General features: G+C 39.9%; 1 protein-coding gene across 3 annotated transcripts in view; it reads right to left on the minus strand.

The window, feature by feature from the left end:
* The window catches only part of LOC117523413 (striatin-like), an 80,658-nt gene that overhangs the window by 7,702 nt on the left and 54,698 nt on the right, over positions 1-18,258 (minus strand). Inside the window, exons 4-11 of one of the 3 annotated variants that reach the window (XM_034184943.1) lie at positions 12,796-12,874; positions 11,848-12,018; positions 10,306-10,441; positions 10,068-10,227; positions 9,016-9,126; positions 6,300-6,443; positions 5,381-5,487; positions 2,067-2,242 (exon numbers count right to left, since the gene is read on the minus strand). In XM_034184943.1, the coding sequence (XP_034040834.1) occupies positions 2,067-2,242; positions 5,381-5,487; positions 6,300-6,443; positions 9,016-9,126; positions 10,068-10,227; positions 10,306-10,441; positions 11,848-12,018; positions 12,796-12,874 (1,084 nt within the window). Of the gene's footprint in view, positions 1-2,066; positions 2,243-5,380; positions 5,518-6,299; positions 6,444-9,015; positions 9,127-10,067; positions 10,228-10,305; positions 10,442-11,847; positions 12,019-12,795; positions 12,875-18,258 lie in introns of all 3 variants that reach the window. The other 2 variants (XM_034184942.1, XM_034184944.1) reach the window with 2 other exon arrangements.

Consider the following 18,258-nt stretch of genomic DNA (forward strand, 5'->3'; position numbering starts at 1 on the left):
CCCCGAACTCCTCCCAGACCCGGGTTTTTGCCTCTGCGACCGCACGGGCTGCGGCACGCTTGGCCTGCCGGTACCTGTCAGCTGCCTCTGGGGTCCCACCTACCAACACAGATAAGTAGGACTCCTTCTTCAGCTTGACAGCATCCCTTACTTACGGTGTCCACCACCGGGTTTGGGGATTGCCGCCGCGACAGGCACCAGAGACCTTGCAACCACAGCTACGAGCAGCCGCATCGACAATGGAGGTGGAGAACATGGTCCACTCGGACTCCATGTCTCCAACCTCCCCCGGGATCTGGGAGAAGCTCTCCCGGAGGTGGGAGTTGAAGACCTCGCTGACAGAGAGTTCTGCCAGTCGTTCCCAGCAGACCCTCACGATATGTTTGGGCCTGCCAGGTCTGACCGGCTTCCTACCCTCCCAGCGGATCCAACTCACCACCAGGTGGTGATCAGTCGACAGCTCTGCCCCTCTCTTCACTCGAGTGTCCGAGACACGTGGCCGAAGGTCAGATGATACGACTACAGAGTCGATCATCGACCTCCGGCTCAGGGTGTCCTGGTGCCACGTGCACTTATGGACACCCTTGTGCTCGAACATGGTGTTCGTGATGGACAAACTGTGACTAGCACAGAAGTCCAACAACTGAACACCATCTGAACACTGAAAAGTTAACTTTTATAACGCTAAACTGATAAACCACTAAAAAATTTAGCGGAAGCTACAACTAACTGCTAACTTTCAGTATTGTCTCTGGTACACTCTCAGCTACTGACAAACCAGTTTGGAGTTTAAGCACCGCCAACGCTTCTGATTAGAATCAAAGACAATCACAAACCCAACACAACCAACGAGTCAGCGCTTCTGTCTTTGTGCGCCCTGCCCACTGCTGTAAGGAAGAGTCATTTACATTCAACATACAGTGCTCCAGACGTGAAACAGAAGTCATGAGAAGCAAAGCAAGTTTAATTTATGATTTTAATTTATAAACCAAATTTATCCAGACAGTTTATCTAGATTAATGTCAATTCTGTCATTTTTACAAAATGAAAATATAACATATATCTTTTAATTTTAAAATAATGCACTAAGCCTGAAGGTTTGAACATTAACAGACACAGATGCCAAAAGGCATTATGGGGAAAATAAGTCTCCGCTCATCACTGATTGGTTGATTTATTATATGTTAAAACCAACACACAAGTTACTGTAACGTGCGTTGGTTTTTACAAATAAATGTATATTTGTACAATAAGTCCTTTTTTTCCCCATTGTAAAAAAAGTCATTTGCAAAACTGAAAATTCTGTTTGTTATGTCAGTGTAATTCAGCTCAACAGCCGTGTGATATTTGGGCGGGTGCTATTCACACTGCCTCCAGTAGATGGCAGTGTTCTATACATTTAGACCCATCTACTGGTTGGCAGCCAAGCCCCTTCTGCTGGGGTAAAGTTGAGCTCAGCTCCTCACAGCTGCCAGACTGCTGCAAAATACGTAGCAGACAGGAACCTACATGTATGATTTTAGGGTTTACAAATGTTTTTGACCATTACTAACTATGCCAGCAAAAAATGTGGACTAAGTTAGCGGAACTAAATTTAGGAGAAGCTAATTGGTCCTCTGATGGTTTCTGAAGTTAGCTAAAAAGCTAATCTGCTAACAAAAAAGTTATCTTTGCTAGTTAGCAGTTAGTGGAACTGTGCCCACCACTGCCTTTAAATAACTAAGGTAAACATTCCCTCTATAGTATAATACACTGATCCTGAAATTCCAACTCATTTTTCTCTAAATCAAATCACTATTTACTTGGCTGACCCTCAGATATTCCACCAGATTTGATCCAAACTGCAAAGGTCTTCAACCTATTTTGTTCATATACAGACAGACAGACAGACACAAAGGACTGAAAACAGTACAGTGCACAGGGGAAATTACTTTCCACACAATTGTCAAATTTGAGAAGATTGCAAAGAAAGAATGTTTAAAATATGATCCAAAATGATTATAGTTATGGGGCAGTTAACTGCTTTTTAGAATCTGAAGATTGTTGAAGCTCTACTGAAGACTTACTTTTTGGCTGGAGCTGTCTTTTGAAGGTTCCACATCTTGAGTGTGTGATCCTCTGAAGCGGTGATCAGGACGGGTTCAACAGGATGAAACGCCAGAGCTCGAATCCCATCAAAGTGGCTCCGCAAAGTATATTTGGGGTTCCATGTTTTCCTCATAGCATCCTTATTGTTTCCAATCTGTTTCCAAATGACATTTAACAAAAAGTTAATGGACAACTTAATTTTAGGATACCTTCCTGTACTAAAGCAACATCTGAGGAGCTTTGTGGAATTTCAGCTTAACACAGTTTGGTAAGATAAGCTGTGATATTATTTCAAGCTAGTTTCTTTTTTACATTATCAAATGCAAGCAAAATAGCCTACAGTACATACATGTCTACTAAAACAAACAAACAAACAAAAAAACAAAAACAAAAAGCTTTCCTAAGCAAAGATTTAAAAATGTGGATATGGCACATCCTAACATGGACATGTTTATTTGGGGGTTTTTTGGAACCAAAATTATGAGTTGTACATGAATGTACTTTGTTACAGATGCTTGTGTTAAATCTCTCAAATAACATAACTTTATTACAATAGGACCATCATACAGGAGTATAGAACATTAAGTTGAAATACAATTTATGCATAGTTTAACTACATCAATAAGACAGTATTTCCATTCTGTGCCCCTGAACCCAGTGGTTCATCCAAAAGTCTAAGTTTGTAAGCCAGGAAATATTTTGAGAATTGACCAACAATTTTATATATGGTTATCAGCTAATACAGACAACATGATTAAAAAAATACCGCTACATGCACATGATTCCTAGAATGGCTACTAACAGTGCGCCATTCTACTACAATTGCTCATGATCCAAAAAACTGCAAAACTGGGATGAAATGGCTTAATTTGGCTTGCCTCTTAACAGGCTGGCTTATAAAGTGCAGACCTGGCAACCCACCCAAAAATGATAAAGGAGCTGATTCCTTGACAAGACATGATTGAGCTGTTCAACTCTGAACCAAAAACGCAACAAACACTGCTTCAGCTTCAATTTTTATCCTGATGGAGTGTGATCAAACAAGTTTCAAGCTACAGTCACTACGAATACCCCCTTTAAAGAAGTTCGAACGTGACTGAAGCCGTTAAGACTAAGAATACCCCAAAGTTACCACGTACAGTAGTGTTCAGAATAATAGCCGTGCTATGTGACTAAAAAGATTAATCCAGGTTTTGAGTATATTTCTTATTGTTACATGGGAAACAAGGTACCAGTAGATTCAGTAGATTCTCACAAATCCAACAAGACCAAGCATTCATGATATGCACACTCTTAAGGCTATGAAATTGGGCCATTAGTAAAAAAAAGTAGAAAAGGGGGTGTTCACAATAGTAGCATCTGCTGTTGACGCTACAAACTCAAAACTATTATGTTCAAACTGCTTTTTTAGAAAACCTGTGAATCACTAAATGAGTATTTAGTTGTATAACCACAGCTTTTCATGATTTCTTCACATCTGCGAGGCATGGAGTCAATCAACTTGTGGCACCTTTCAGCTGTTATTCCACTCCAAGATTCATTAACAACATTCCTTGGTTTTGCTTCAGAAACAGCTTTTTTGATGTCACCCCACAAGTTCTCAATTGGATTTAGGTCCGGGGATTGGGCAGGCCACTCCAAAACATTAATTTTGTTGGTTTGGAACCAAGATTTTGCTCGTTTACTAGTGTGCTTGGGGTCACTGTCTTGTTCAAGGGCATGTCCTCTTCAGCATAAGGCAACATGACCTCTTCAAGTATTTTGACATATCCAAATTGATCCATGATACCTGGTATCCAATATATAGGCCCAACACCATAGTAGGAGAAACATGCCCATATCATGATGCTTGCACCACCATGCTTCACTGTCTTCACTGTGAACTGCGGCTTGAATTCAAAGTTTGGGGTTCGTCTCACAAACTGTCTGTGGCCCTTGGACCCAAAAAGAACAATTTTACTCTCATCAGTCCACAAAATATTCCTCCATTCCTCTTCAGGCCAGTTGATGTGTTCTTTGGCAAATTGTAACCTCTTCTGCACGTCTTTTATTTAACAGAGGGACTTTGCGGGGGATTCTTGCAAATAAATTAGCTTCACACAGGCGTCTTCTGTCACAGCACTTACAGGTAACTCCAGACTGTCTTTGATCATCCTGGAGCTGATCAATGGGTGAGCCTTTGCCATTCTGGTTATTCTTCTATCCATTTTGATGGTTGTTTTCTGTTTTCTTCCACGCGTCTCTAGTTTTTTTTTTTGTCCATTTTAAAGCATTGGAGATCATTGTAGATGAACAGCCTATAATTTTTTGCACCTGCATATAAGTTTTCCCCTCTCCAATCAACTTTTTAATAAAACTACGCTGTTTTTTTGAACAATGACTTGAACGTCCCATTTTCCTGAGGCTTTTGAAGAGAAAAGCATGTTCAACAGGTGCTGGCTTCATCCTTAAATAGGGGACACCTGATTTACACCTGTTTGTTCCACAAAATTGACGAACTCACATTGACTGAATGCCACACTACTATTATTGTGAACACCCCCTTTTCTGCTTTTTTTTTTACTAATAGCCCAATTTCATAGCCTTAAGAGTGTGCATATCATGAATGCTTGGTCTTTTGGATTTGTGAGAATCTACTGAATCTGTTGGTACCCTGTATCCCATGTAACAATAAGAAATATACTGAAAACCTGGATTAATCTTTTTAGTCACATAGCACTACTATTATTCTGAACACTACTGTACTGTCACCGATTTTGAGAATAGGGATGAAATTTTGGCCATAAATATTACATATACCAAGTTTGTCCAAGACTGACAAAGAACAATCAAGAAGTTTCAAAAAATGCCCCGATTTGCTACTCGGGATTAAACAGTAAGCAACAGCGCTCTGTGGAATAACCCCATCAGATGTGGCAAATGCAAAACATTTATGACCTGACCGACCCCTTTAGTAATTTTTATGTTTGTGAAGAAGACACCATGGTTCAGAAGCCAGAAATGTGGCATGGGCTGGGCTGACACAAAAAATAAAAATAATTGGGGGAAAAACAGCACAGGGTAGGACAATACCTGTAAGTCTATATGACAGGTAAGGGGTAACATAAATGGGCTGCAACAACACTTTTAAAGCAGATTTCTTCATCTACAAAAACAGCTGGCTGAAACACATTCAGTTTTCGGCATGTGAATGGGCAACAAATTACAAGTCAGAGAAAAGCTTCAGTCTCTAATCATAACATGAACAGAAATAGTTCTCCACAGAAAGTCCATTCAAACCATATCCACTCACATCATATGCTAGACTGTCAGCTTCATTGGCCACGGTGAGTCCAGCAAGCTCCCCAAGGCCCAGCTCACTCACCATGGCCTCGTCTGCGGCCATTATGAATGCCTTCCCTGTGGTGGGCGGGAAAGTCAGCACATCAACTGGAAAAGAGAATAAATAAGTCAGTAAACACATGTTGTAAATGCTTCTTTAGGAATGGAGACCATTGTCAGTTGTCTAAGGCTCGCATGTATATGTAATAGATACAAGTAAACAACAAACACAGACTTATTCCCATAAAGACATCTGGTGAGGATGCCCAAGCCATCTGAGGATGCCCCCCGTCGTCTCCCTAGGGACCTCTTCCTGGGGATCCCCTGGGAAGAGTTTTATATATATGTATATATACCAAATTCCTTAACTTACCATCACCTCCCACAGATGCACCTGAACATTAAATTGCACTATGCAGTTTCTCCAATTACAGCCACAGAAGCCTTATAACTTCTTCAGAGTTGTTGTGGGTGTTTTTGTGGCATCTTTAAACTGATCTCATTACTTTTTTAACTTTACATACTCCAGGCAGACTTACCATAGAATATCATACTGTTTGCTTTTATTAATGATCAAAGAAATTCTTTAAGACATTTAGTGGTTCAGAAATGTTAACGTATCCATCCCCGGACTTGTCTAAATAAAATTGGCTGTAAAGTGACTATTTTTTGTTTTTATAAAGGATCGCCCCCAGACATGCATCTATTACTATACCTTTGAGATATTTATTTAATTAATTTATGTTGGAGAGATTTGTTTTCACAATATGAAGAACAAAATTGTAGATATAGAAGAAACTTCAAATGTGCAAACACTTAAGGGTAAGCAAACTCTTGCATGCTCCTGGAAATCATTAATGTTATAAGTTGAAATCCACTCTTTTATGCACCTTCATCAGTTCGATTCACATCATGGTCATTGAACCGGACCACGTTGGGTCGCGTTTGGGTGGTGGATGGAGGTTGCAGGTGTGACATATCTTCAGCATCTCTCAGGTTAGCCAGCATGTCCTGCAGCTTGGACCGGTTGGGCCCTGTTTAACAAATTATTCAAATTAGCAAACGTAATGATAAAAGATGGAACAACAATAACACTTAGAATGTGAAAATACAATAAGTTAAAAGAAAGAATTAGCTGAAAAAGAAAAAAAGAACATGGAGAAAAAGCAGCACTAAAAGGGAGAAAATAAGTGAATAAATTAAAGTAAGCAGAGAAAAGGAAATGAAGTTGGCAGGAGAGTCCTTGTTAGATGGAACTGAAAAGAATGGAAACATGTCTCATGAGAAGTTTCTCTCCCCACTATTTTTAAGAGTCTTGACCATAGAGGCTGTCGCATATTTTAACCCAAAAAGGATTTTCACACAGACAGTCCAGCCAAAAATCTACAAACAAATATACTGTATAACCTTTGTGACAGACTGAGTATACCTCAAACAAATCATACATTAACATGAAAAATCCATTAACAGATGATCGCATGCAAACACCAAGAAACACTGAGTGTGGAAAAACAAAATAAAATTCTGTAAAAATGAGAGTAGGAATGTTGTTTTGCATCAATGGAATAACGAGCTCTGGATCTCTTGATTTAATTACAGGACAAATACTGCAATCCCTTGAGTGTTATAAAAGTAACTTCTAATGGCTATCAGCCACTGAATGAGGTTCCATCTGAAAAGAACTATTCAACAGGATCCGAAAATGATTTAACCACTCTCAAAATTACGACGGCAGCAATATTACTTACGAGGTCTGTCAATAAAGTATAGGTCCTTTTTATTTTTTTCAAAAACTATATGGATTTCATTCATATGTTTTTACGTCAGACATGCTTGAACCCTCGTGCACATGCGTGAGTTTTTCCACGCCTGTCGGTGACGTCATTCGCCTTTGAGCACTCCTTGTGGGAGGAGTCGTCCAGCCCCTCGTCGGAATTCCTTTGTCTGAGAAGTTGCTGAGAGACTGGCGCTTTGTTTGATAAAAAATTTTTTCTAAACCTGTGAGACACATCGAAGTGGACACGGTTCGAAAAATTAAGCTGGTTTTCGGTGAAAATTTTAACAGCTGATGAGAGATTTTGAGGTGATACTGTCGCTTTAAGGACTTCCCACGGTGCGAGACGTCGCGCAGCGCTCTCAGGCGCCGTCGTCAGCCTGTTTCAAGCTGAAAACCTCCACATTTCAGGCTCTATTGATCCAGGACGTCGTGAGAGAACAGAGAAGTTTCAGAAGTCGGTTTCAGCATTTTATCTGGATATTCCACTGTTAAAGGAGATTTTTTTAATGAAAGACGTGCAGGCGGATTGCAGCGTCGGCTCGCAGCCGCCGCGACGCTCCGCCACAGGAAAAACACCTCCGTTGGAAGCCTTAAGGACAAGTTGGAACATGTCCAGCTGTTAAACAATTTCTCATATACTCACTCCACTGAAAGCCATCAAAAGCCGCCTGGATTTTACAAATGGTTATCAACACGGAGGCGTTTTTCCTGTGCCGCCGCATCGCGCCGGCTGCGTCCCGACGCGCGGACCCGTCCGCACGTCTTTCATTAAAAAAAATCTCCTTTAACAGTGGAATATCCAGATAAAATGCTGAAACCGACTTCTTCTGAAACTTCTCTGTTCTCTCACGACGTCCTGGATCAATAGAGCCTGAAATGTGGAGGTTTTCAGCTTGAAACAGGCTGACGACGGCGCCTGGGAGTGTTGCACGACGTCTCGCTCCGTGGGAAGTCCTTAAAGCGACAGTATCACCTCAAAATCTCTCATCAGCCGTTAAAATTTTCACCGAAAACCAGCTTAATTTTTCGAACCGTGTCCACTTCGATGTGTCTCACAGGTTTAGAAAAAATTTTGATCAAACAAAGCGCCAGTCTCTCAGCAACTTCTCAGACAAAGGAATTCCGACGAGGGGCTGGACGACTCCTCCCACAAGGAGTGCTCACAGGCAAATGACGTCACCGACAGGCATGGAAAAACTCACGCATGCGCACGAGGGTTCAAGCATGTCTGACGTAAAAACATATGAATGAAATCCATATAGTTTTTGAAAAAAATAAAAAGGACCTATACTTTATTGACAGCCCTCGTAGTATATAATCAATCTGGCTGGCAGATGATGATAATGATGTGGCTAATTATGTCATTAGGACTGGACAAAATACCAGTGCAGGAAACAGAAGACTTGCACAGATGGAGAACAGATGGACTTGTCATCACAAATAACCATCACAGTGATCTCTGATATTACAGTGAAGATAATACGGTGGTATGGACTACATTTAAACAGGAGGCAAACGCATGCACCAGGGAAATGTGGAACATGCTATTTTTATGGGAAGAAAGCAGCAGGGAGGGGGTTTTGTATGTACAGCACAAAGACAAGAGAGGAGGGGGACACAGGTTCACTGAAATACAGAGGAAACACTGTATGAAATGACAGGAGGACAGAGCAATGCCAAATAGAAGGCATATAAGGAGCAGCTAGAGAAGGAGACAAGGAATAGAGCGAAGATGTTTGTTTTAGATTTGAGGCATTGGGGCTGAACTCAAGAATGTCAGGCTCCATAAAGAGGAAGAGAGGGAGGCAGCAACACCTGACATGACTTACTCTTCACCCCCTTTTTCCCCTTGCGTTCCTTTCTGTACTGCTCCTTCAGTTTGGTTATCAGGCCCTGGTCCACATCCCAAGCCTCAGAAATGGGACTTTGCTCGTCCTTCTCTACACAGGGGGACAAAACCAGACCGAAAGGCTGTTGATCAACTGCCTGGGTCAAGGTCAGACAGGGTGGGTAAGGTGCAGAGACTCTTCAGACTCACTTTCCTGCATGTGTATATACCCATCTAGCATTTTAACCCTGCTCCTCTGAAGGACTGGTTCTGACTCAGGCTGATAAACCCAGAATAAGTCAGGTTTAAATGTTCAAGAAAAATTTGTGAGAAAGCACAAAGCTCCAAAAAGAATGTAGGGTAGCTGACATAGGCGTATGAGTCTACAATCCACGACTGTGAGATCAGAATCGCTACAATGTATGTGGAAGTAGATATATTCACAGTCCTTTCATTTGTGTCCAATTCTGTGTCACCAGGAAATGTAATTATAAAGTTATTAAAGCAAGACCTTATTAAACTTAACATTATAGGGTCATACAAGTACGAGCACTAAAGACAAGCTCATGTCCAACTAGAAAGTTCAGCATGTTATCAAGGCTGTATTTTTATTTATTTTTTCCTCTGGTATTTTTAGGACAGACTTTGGGAAGGAAATCAGATTGAGGACACATAGCAGTGGGTCACTGTGGGTCACAGTCTAGCTATGGGAACACACAATGGAAAAGACCACAAACTATGAGTTAAACAGAGAAAGTCCAAGCATTGTGATTAATGACCACAACATGACATATGAATGACGGGTAATCCATGAACAATCACCAAACTGTGAGGCACAAGTCAACTTTGGAGAGAGAAAAATTACACGACACAATTAAACATCTTTTTAAAACCTCTAAAAATTTGTTTCTGGAAAAATATACAAGAATTACGTCTACAATCAGTCGGAAGCAAGAGAAATGTTGATACATTACTGACATTATCGTGTCATTATTGACCATTTTTCATCTGGAACCGTTTTGTACATTAAATGCACTGCAACTGATAACTCACCCCAGTCTGTACCATCGCCCGTGCCTCGGGACTCTGGTGAGGTGTCCATTTCATCAGGGCTGGATAAGAAGTCAAAGCCTTTCAGTGCTTCCTCCATGTCTGGGTCTTCACTGGTGTCCATACTTGTTGGTGAAGATGATTGAGGCTTTTTCCTCATGATCTGGAGAAGATGTAGTATTCAGTGGTTTTGTATTGAGCTTTGTGTCATGATACAGCCCTAGGTAAACGGTGTTCTTACCGTCCTAGATTCCACAATAGTCCTATCTTTTGCCTCACTGTCATCTTCCTCATCTTCGTCACTGAACTCAGCTGCTGCATGCTCTATGAATTTGAAGGCCTCCATTACAGCACTGGTGTCAGAAAGCTCAGTTTTCCTGTAGAAGCATTTTGACATTTGCGTGAACAATTTAAAACTGTTGTTGCGAGGACTGCTTTTTTAGATTATATATTGGACTGTTGTTGCACCACCACAATGGCATAGTTGTCATTAAAGGTAGAAGAATGCAGCACTATGGGATACAAAAATGTAAAGTGGAGCTGAAAACTGGTTTGCCATTATTGAGATCATTCATCTTTGTCTTGTGTTAATGGGGGCATACTTGTATGTGCATTCATAAAAACTCAACTGCATCCAGGTAACTTTCTTCAAGGACATTACAGATTTCATTTCAAGGAAACTCAGGTGGTCTCAGTACCGTCCTACAGACTTTTCCCTTCGCTCTTGCAGATATCTATCACAAATTACTCCTGCCACCTTTCTCCACCCACTCCACCCTACCTACACTCTCTATTTCACCTCTCTGCTACACACATTACTTTGAATAGTTGACTCAAACTATTTAAACTCATCTACTTTAATCACCTCTACTTCTTGCAACCACACTATTCCTCCAGGCTCCCTCTCACTCACACACGTACGGGGGGTATTGTTCCTATTGACTTTTGTTCCTCTTCTGTCCAGAGCGTATGTCCACCTCTCCAGGCTCATCTCAACCTGATCTTTAACTTCACTAAAGATCACAATGTTATTTAACTTTCATAAAAGATCACAATGTCATCTGCAAACATCATAGTCCATGGAGACTCGTGTCTGAGCTCCTCTGTCAACCTGTCCATCACTACTGCAAACAAGAAAGGCCTCGGAGCTGATCCTTGATATAATCCCACCTCCACCTTAAATGTATCTTTCATTCCTACTGCACATCTCACAGCTGTCATGCCATCCTTGTAGATATCCTGCACGACCCTCATAGACGTCTCTCCCACTCCAGATGTCCTCACACAATACCACAACTCTTCTTTTGGCACCCTGTCATAAGTTTATCTAAATCCACAAACACACAATGCAACATTCAAAGCCCTTTCTCTCATTTCCACACTTTTAACTTTGCTCCTCTTTTGCTACTACCAAGCACATTCTCCTCTTCTTCTTCACCCAGCAGTAACCCAATTTCCGCTGGTACCCTGTTGGACCATAGTACATGCGGTGGTCATTGTTTACTTGGGCCTTGACCGATCTGGTATGGAAAATCGGTTTGTGATCTGCATGGTTTTTGTGGCATATTTTACTCAATTATCAGTTCTTGGGACCAGGATTCAGAATGTACTGGTTTTACACTCCCTGTGGCTGAGATCTGACAGAATTACAGTGAATACTCTGCCTCCTCCTACCCTTCTCATTTATGCAGACTTATGACAGCACAAAACACAGAACATATTGCATGTCTTATACAGGACTGCTGTACATCTCACCTCGTTACCTTTAACAGAGAATACTCACCCTTTGGTGCCTGTGTCCTTTGTTGATGTGTCCATTCCATTTACCAGAGGCTCAGTAGTGACCCGGTCACCTGCTCTTCCACCTCCATCCCCAGCTAGTCCTAACAGCGCTCGGACCCTTTGGGACTTCACATCTAAAATGGTGTCTGTGTAGCCCACTTCCTGTAGGTACCTTTTTTACAAATTACATGAACAGTGATTGGTTTAACTTCAACTTTAAAAGTTCACTCAATGTAAAAGAAGTACTACTGCTACCATTTCATTATTGATCCTTACAGAGAATAGAAACAAGTTTATTTTATATATATGTGTATACACACACACACACACACACACACACACACACACACACACACACACACACACACACACACACACACACACACACACACACACACACACACACACACACACACAGGCTGAGCTATTCAACAAACATTACACCTACCCGTAGGGATACAGCTGAAAGTGTAGTAAGATGAGCATGCAACTGACTGAAGGGGAGGGAGTGTCAGCATATTATTGAGCTCTCCCTTGACAAGGACTCAGGAGTAAATTGGCTGCCTCATCAGCCAACATATTAGGTGAGATGATGTGTGAAGCTGCTTGATGGAGTCTGGGATAAAGGCCGGAGCCTGGTTTACTAACGACGACAGACTGAGGCACTGATGATATTAAAACCATGTCTGTTGTTCAACTCAGTGCTGGTGGTGTATGTTTTGTTGGGGGTTGGGGGGTAATGGCTGTTCTTGTCCATACAAGGGAACTATTCTCTATAGTGTTTTGCCCATAGCACTACTGTCAGAGAACTATCCTTCTGCAGATATGTGGACTTATCAGCCACTGAACAGCCAGGTATGCAGCTGTAGTATTTTAATGCAATGACAATGTTTTCCGGGGTGAAAGAGTCATGTGAAGATAAAAAAAAATAAAAAATACATGGACTCACTGTCTGAGCAGCTGACGGCCTTGTTTCCAAGACAACTGATTGTTGAGAGACCCTGAATTCTCATTCTCATTGGCTTCATCTGCAGGAGAACAAAGCCACAAATCAGTGCTCCACAAAGAAGACAATCTCGGTCATTATTTCCACTCTGCAAGCACAACCACAACATTCCTGCATCAGAGCATCCTAGTAACCACACACATCAGCTACTTTCAAGAGTACCAAGAGAGGATAAGAGCCAAAGAGAAGGGGTTATGTGAAAAAATAGAAAACAGGTTCTATTACCAATTTTAATACATCAATAAATTAAAAGTGAATTGATGTACATTAGGCGTGGTCTAACTTGAAAGGAACATTTATTAAAATTATTAAAAAAAATGCCCTCTTGCCCCCATGTTAAAATGAACACTGATCCCTGGATGACGGAAGTACGCCACCTTGTTCTTGACATGAACAAAGCTTTAAAGCATGATTAAAAAACAGGCCGTGTATCTTGGTAAGACAAATTTATAAAACTGAGAAATCAAGTACAGAGCAAGAACACTTTTACCAAATCTCACTACTATGCAAATAAGGTGGAGGAAAGTATAAACAATCCCGAATGCTCTGGCAAACCCTGAAGGACCTTGGCTTATCTAAATCCAAAAACAATTCTGCTAATATAGGACTTAAAATAAAAGGTAAAATATGTTTTGACAAAGCCAAGGTTGCTGAGCAATTCAATAACTTCTTTTCAACTGTTGCCTCATCTCTACAGTCTCAACTCTCTCTGTAGTGGCAAATTCGATATGAACCATGTGTACAAGTACTATGGATCTCTCAGGAAAACTGAAACCGCATTTAATTTTAGACCTGTATCCGACAGTGTGTTGAAGTCAGCGGCTTCCCTTCACCACTTGCTAATGTGGTCTGTGGGGTCCCCCAGGGATCCATTTTGGGCCCTCTCTTGTTCCTCATATATGTGAACGATATAGCTGCTGCAGCATAATGTAAATTGCTGTTATATGCAGACTATTTGACACTTCTTGTAGCTGGCTAAAGTGTAGCCCTCAAGTTTCTTTTTAGACAGGCCAGAAACCTTAATATAGATGCAAAGAAACTCCTTGTGTTAGCCCTCATCTAGTGTCTTTTTGATTATGCCAACATCTTTTAGTATTCTGGTCAAGAGACTCAAGAATTGTCTAGAGACCACTCAAAATAAGTTCACTCGCATTTTTGTGTGCTCTCCCCAGAACTCACATAGGGTTCAATGAATTAAAGACCATTAATATGTTGCCTATGGAAGCCCACGGTGAACAACTCAAACTTAACTACAGACATGACATGCTTTATGGTAATGCCCCTAGGTACGCAACTACATTCATTAGTAATAAAAACTTCTGCCATAATACCTGCTCTGGCCCAATGTCCCTTAGTATCCCACCTGTAAAGTCCTTTGGACACTCCTCATTCCAGTACACAGCAGTCACTGCCTGGAACGAGTTAATAAGTGATATAAAATAAACTAACTTTAAGTCAAGTCTTTTTTGTTTGATAAATTTTTACTAAGAGTCACCGAACCATTATATTTATTCGTCGTATTTAATTAACCAGTACTCCAGTCCTATTTACATGCTACTCCAGTCCCATTTACATTTTGTTTATTATGTCAGCTTTTGTGACCATGGGCGCAATTTGATGGGGGATAGGGGAGACATGTCCCCCCCACCTTTTCAACCAGTGGGGACAGAATATGGTATGTCCCCTCCACCTTCTGACATATATGTGTGTACTTGAAACATGCTATGCCAGTCTTACGTGCAAACCATGTCAGTCTTATGTGCAAAACCATGTCAGAATAGTATCTTTGTTTCTGCAAGTTTGTATTTTTAGCAGCATTGACTTGTTTACAACACCTGTTTCTTGTTTGTCACATTCAGAATTTTCTGGGACTGCATTTGCCCAGATTTTAAACCAAAAATAGTTGCCTCTAGGGACTAGTGTCTACACATAAGTATCAATGGACCATATGCCAGTTTACTGAATTCTGAAAGTTAGAAAAGGAAATCAGAAAAGCTATCTGGGACCTCAGAAATCCCATCTGCAATTATTGCTTGATCTCCAAAATCAGTCTATGCAAGCGAAATTATGTTTAGCATGAGTGTTGTCATTAGTGCCACTTCGAAAATTAAATTCATGATAAGTAATTTATCCTAAACTTATGATCTGTTGTTTTTTTCAAACTTATGCAAAAACAAATCTTGAGAAAAAAAATACAGTATGTGATAGTTAATAATTATTAAGAGCCTGTTCTTTCATATTTATGAATACATTTTACCACATTGCAGTTGTTTTTTTTTAATGAGAACTCAACCTATCATTCTTTTTAAGTTCTACACAGGTGGTGATATCTTATTTACACCAGGATGTTAATAAAATCAATGCTGGCTATTCTCAGAATAAAGTACTTATATCCACAGTTTCAAATTGTATAAGTCAAATGGTGTCCAATTTATGGTCTTCTCAAAACATTAAAATTACTGTTCTGGATGCTCAGAATGCATCTGAACTTATCTAGAAACCGTTGGCTTCTGGGGGCCGCTTTAGGACTATGGGCCTCTGGGCTTCGACCCTGCGGGCCTCGCACTTTGTCCCCCCAATTTCTAGTTCTAAATTGCGCCCTTGTTTGTGACACATCTAGTTATAATAATTTATCATCATCATCATCATCACCAATTTTTTGTTGTTGTACATCAAATTTAGCTTTTTATATCAGCTATGTGTACTTGTACTGTTAACGTATTTTAAATATTGTTACAATGTTCATTTATCTTGTATTTAGTTTTATTGTTTGTATGCCTTTAGCTTTTGTATTATGTGTGGACCACAATGGAAATAAGTGTTTTAACTTCATTGTATTATCCAGTATATTTTTAATGTATATACTTTGGTATGTGAATTGAATTGTATTAAATAAATTCAATTCAATCACTAATATTAAGCCATTATTTTTGAGGGATGTGATCCTACGCAATGATCTGTCACCACCTGCAGCATTAATAATCTGAACTGAAATATGCCTACCTCATTGGGTTATATGGAAACACTGTATGCACAAACAGATGTGAGAGTTAAACATGGTGGCAAATACGTCACACTAAAAATAAACTATGCTACATTTAATGATGCGTTTTAGCACTTTAAATTGCCAATGTCCCTTATACATTAGCAACAGTGTGCACCTGTTCTGTACCATCCACAAACATAATTTATCACTGTAAAAGTATGTGACACAAAGCAAACAAGATTTAAAGCACTTTGATATTTAACAGCAGCATCTGAGAGTCAGATATGATTTTTTCACAAGACACAGGAGGTGCTAATACAATTATAATGAGCAAGAGTGTATATGTGTACTTTGTGAGTAAAAATTTCAGTTTGGGTACATGTCTGGAGTATGTTACGGCAGGGAAAACAGACGAGTCTTCCCCAAAAGTGGATCAGGCTGAACTAAGTAGAATAATGCAAGTAATGATGGCGCCATATGAGCATCACCTCCCACTCAGTCTCTGCTTCCATCAGACCTAACACCTTTCACCTACCCCTCTTCACATCTAGCATTCATCAACACTTCAAGGCTTTGAACGCTTTGAACAACCGTTATGAACAGGGATGAGGAGCAATGAGAGGAAGCACAGCAATATCACTTAATGATGGAACAAGAACCATGCAGTCCACCGAGGGTAGGGTAGAAATGTGTAAATATTCTAAAAATATGTCTCACAAAATAATAACACACGCACGCACACACACACACACACACACACACACTTATATAGGAGGGAATATCAAAAAGTTTTGAGCCTCAAACAGAAAGAGCAAGATATATGAATTTATAATGTTTTGTTTTTTAACAGTGACAGTGACTTCAGACATTTTATATATATATATATTTTTTTTTTTTTGCTATTTTGCTTTAATTTAGCTTAATTCTGCTTTGTTTTGCACATCTTAACTGTACAATACTGACCGCTGTTGCACATTTTGATTCAAATCAGATATTATAAAAGTATGTGCTTTATGCGTGTTATGTTGCCTAAAACACTCGTATTGCAATTCAAGTACGTTTAAGCATGCGTTTATTATGGCTGCATTTTCTGAATTTTTGCTTTTCTTAACAGCTGCCAAATTCAAGCTGATGTATATTACTAAAAACTATTTATGAATAGAATTGTATATAACAAAAAATATGTATGCATAAAAAATGAGTGTGAGCCAATCAAAAATGCTCACTGCAAAGAGCTCTCCAGCCTCATATTTATTTCTTAATAATATCTTTAAAATACTGCAGAAGTCCCATATAATTAAATGGGAGGAATCTATCCAAAATGTTCACAAACCATAAATAAATTCAAAGACATTTCTTTTTGTCTCTATCCCATTTTTTGTATCTCTCTCTCTCACACAGTGAGGAAAATAAGTATTTGAACACCCTGCAATTTTGCAAGTTCTCCCACTTAGAAATCATGGAGGAGTCTGAAATTTTCATCTTAGGTGCATGTCCACTGTGAGAGACATAATCTAAAAAAAAAAAAAAAAATCCGGAAATCACAATGTATGATTTTTTTAAATTATTTGTATGTTACTGCTGCAAATAAGTATTTGAACACCTACTAACCAGCAAGAATTCTGGCTCACACAGACCTGTTAATTTTTCTTTAAGAAGCCCTCTTATTCTGCACTCTTTACCTGTATTAATTGCACCTGTTTGAACTTGTTAGCTGTATAAAAGACACCTGTTCAGACAATCAATCACACTCCAACCTGTCCACCATAGCCAAGACCAAAGAGCTGTCTAAGGATACAGGGACAAAAATGTAGACCTGCAAAAGGAAGGGATGGACTATAGGACAACAGGCAAGCAGCTTGGTAGAAGACAACAACTGTTATGATTATTTATTAGAAAGTGGAAGAAACACAAGACAACTGTCAATCTCCCCTGGTCTGGGATTCCATGCAAGATCTCACTTTGTGGGGTAAGGATGATTCTGAGAAAGCTCAGAACTATACAGGAGGACCTGGTCAATAACCTGAAGAGAGCTGGGACCACAGTCACAAGGTAAGAAGCATTTCAAGGTCCTGGAGTGGCCAGCCCAGTCTCCAGACCTGAACTCAATAAAAAATCTTTGGAGGGAGCTGAAACTCCAAACCTGAAAGATCTAGAGAAGATCTGTTTGGAGGAGAGGACCAAAATCCCTGTTGCAGTGTGTGCAAACCTGGTTAAAAACTACAGGAAACGTTTGACCTCTGTAATTGCAGGCAAGACTACTGTACCAAATATTAACATTGATTTTCACAGGTGTTCAAATACTTATTTGCAGCAGTAACATACAAAAAAATTATTTAAAAAAAAAAAAAAAAAAAAAAATCATACATTGTGATTTCCGGACTTTTTTTTTTTTCTTTTTTTTTTTGATTATGTCTCTA

This window comes from Thalassophryne amazonica, chromosome 13 (assembly GCF_902500255.1).
Source record: "Thalassophryne amazonica chromosome 13, fThaAma1.1, whole genome shotgun sequence".
In the NCBI taxonomy this organism is placed as follows: Eukaryota; Metazoa; Chordata; class Actinopteri; order Batrachoidiformes; family Batrachoididae; genus Thalassophryne; species Thalassophryne amazonica.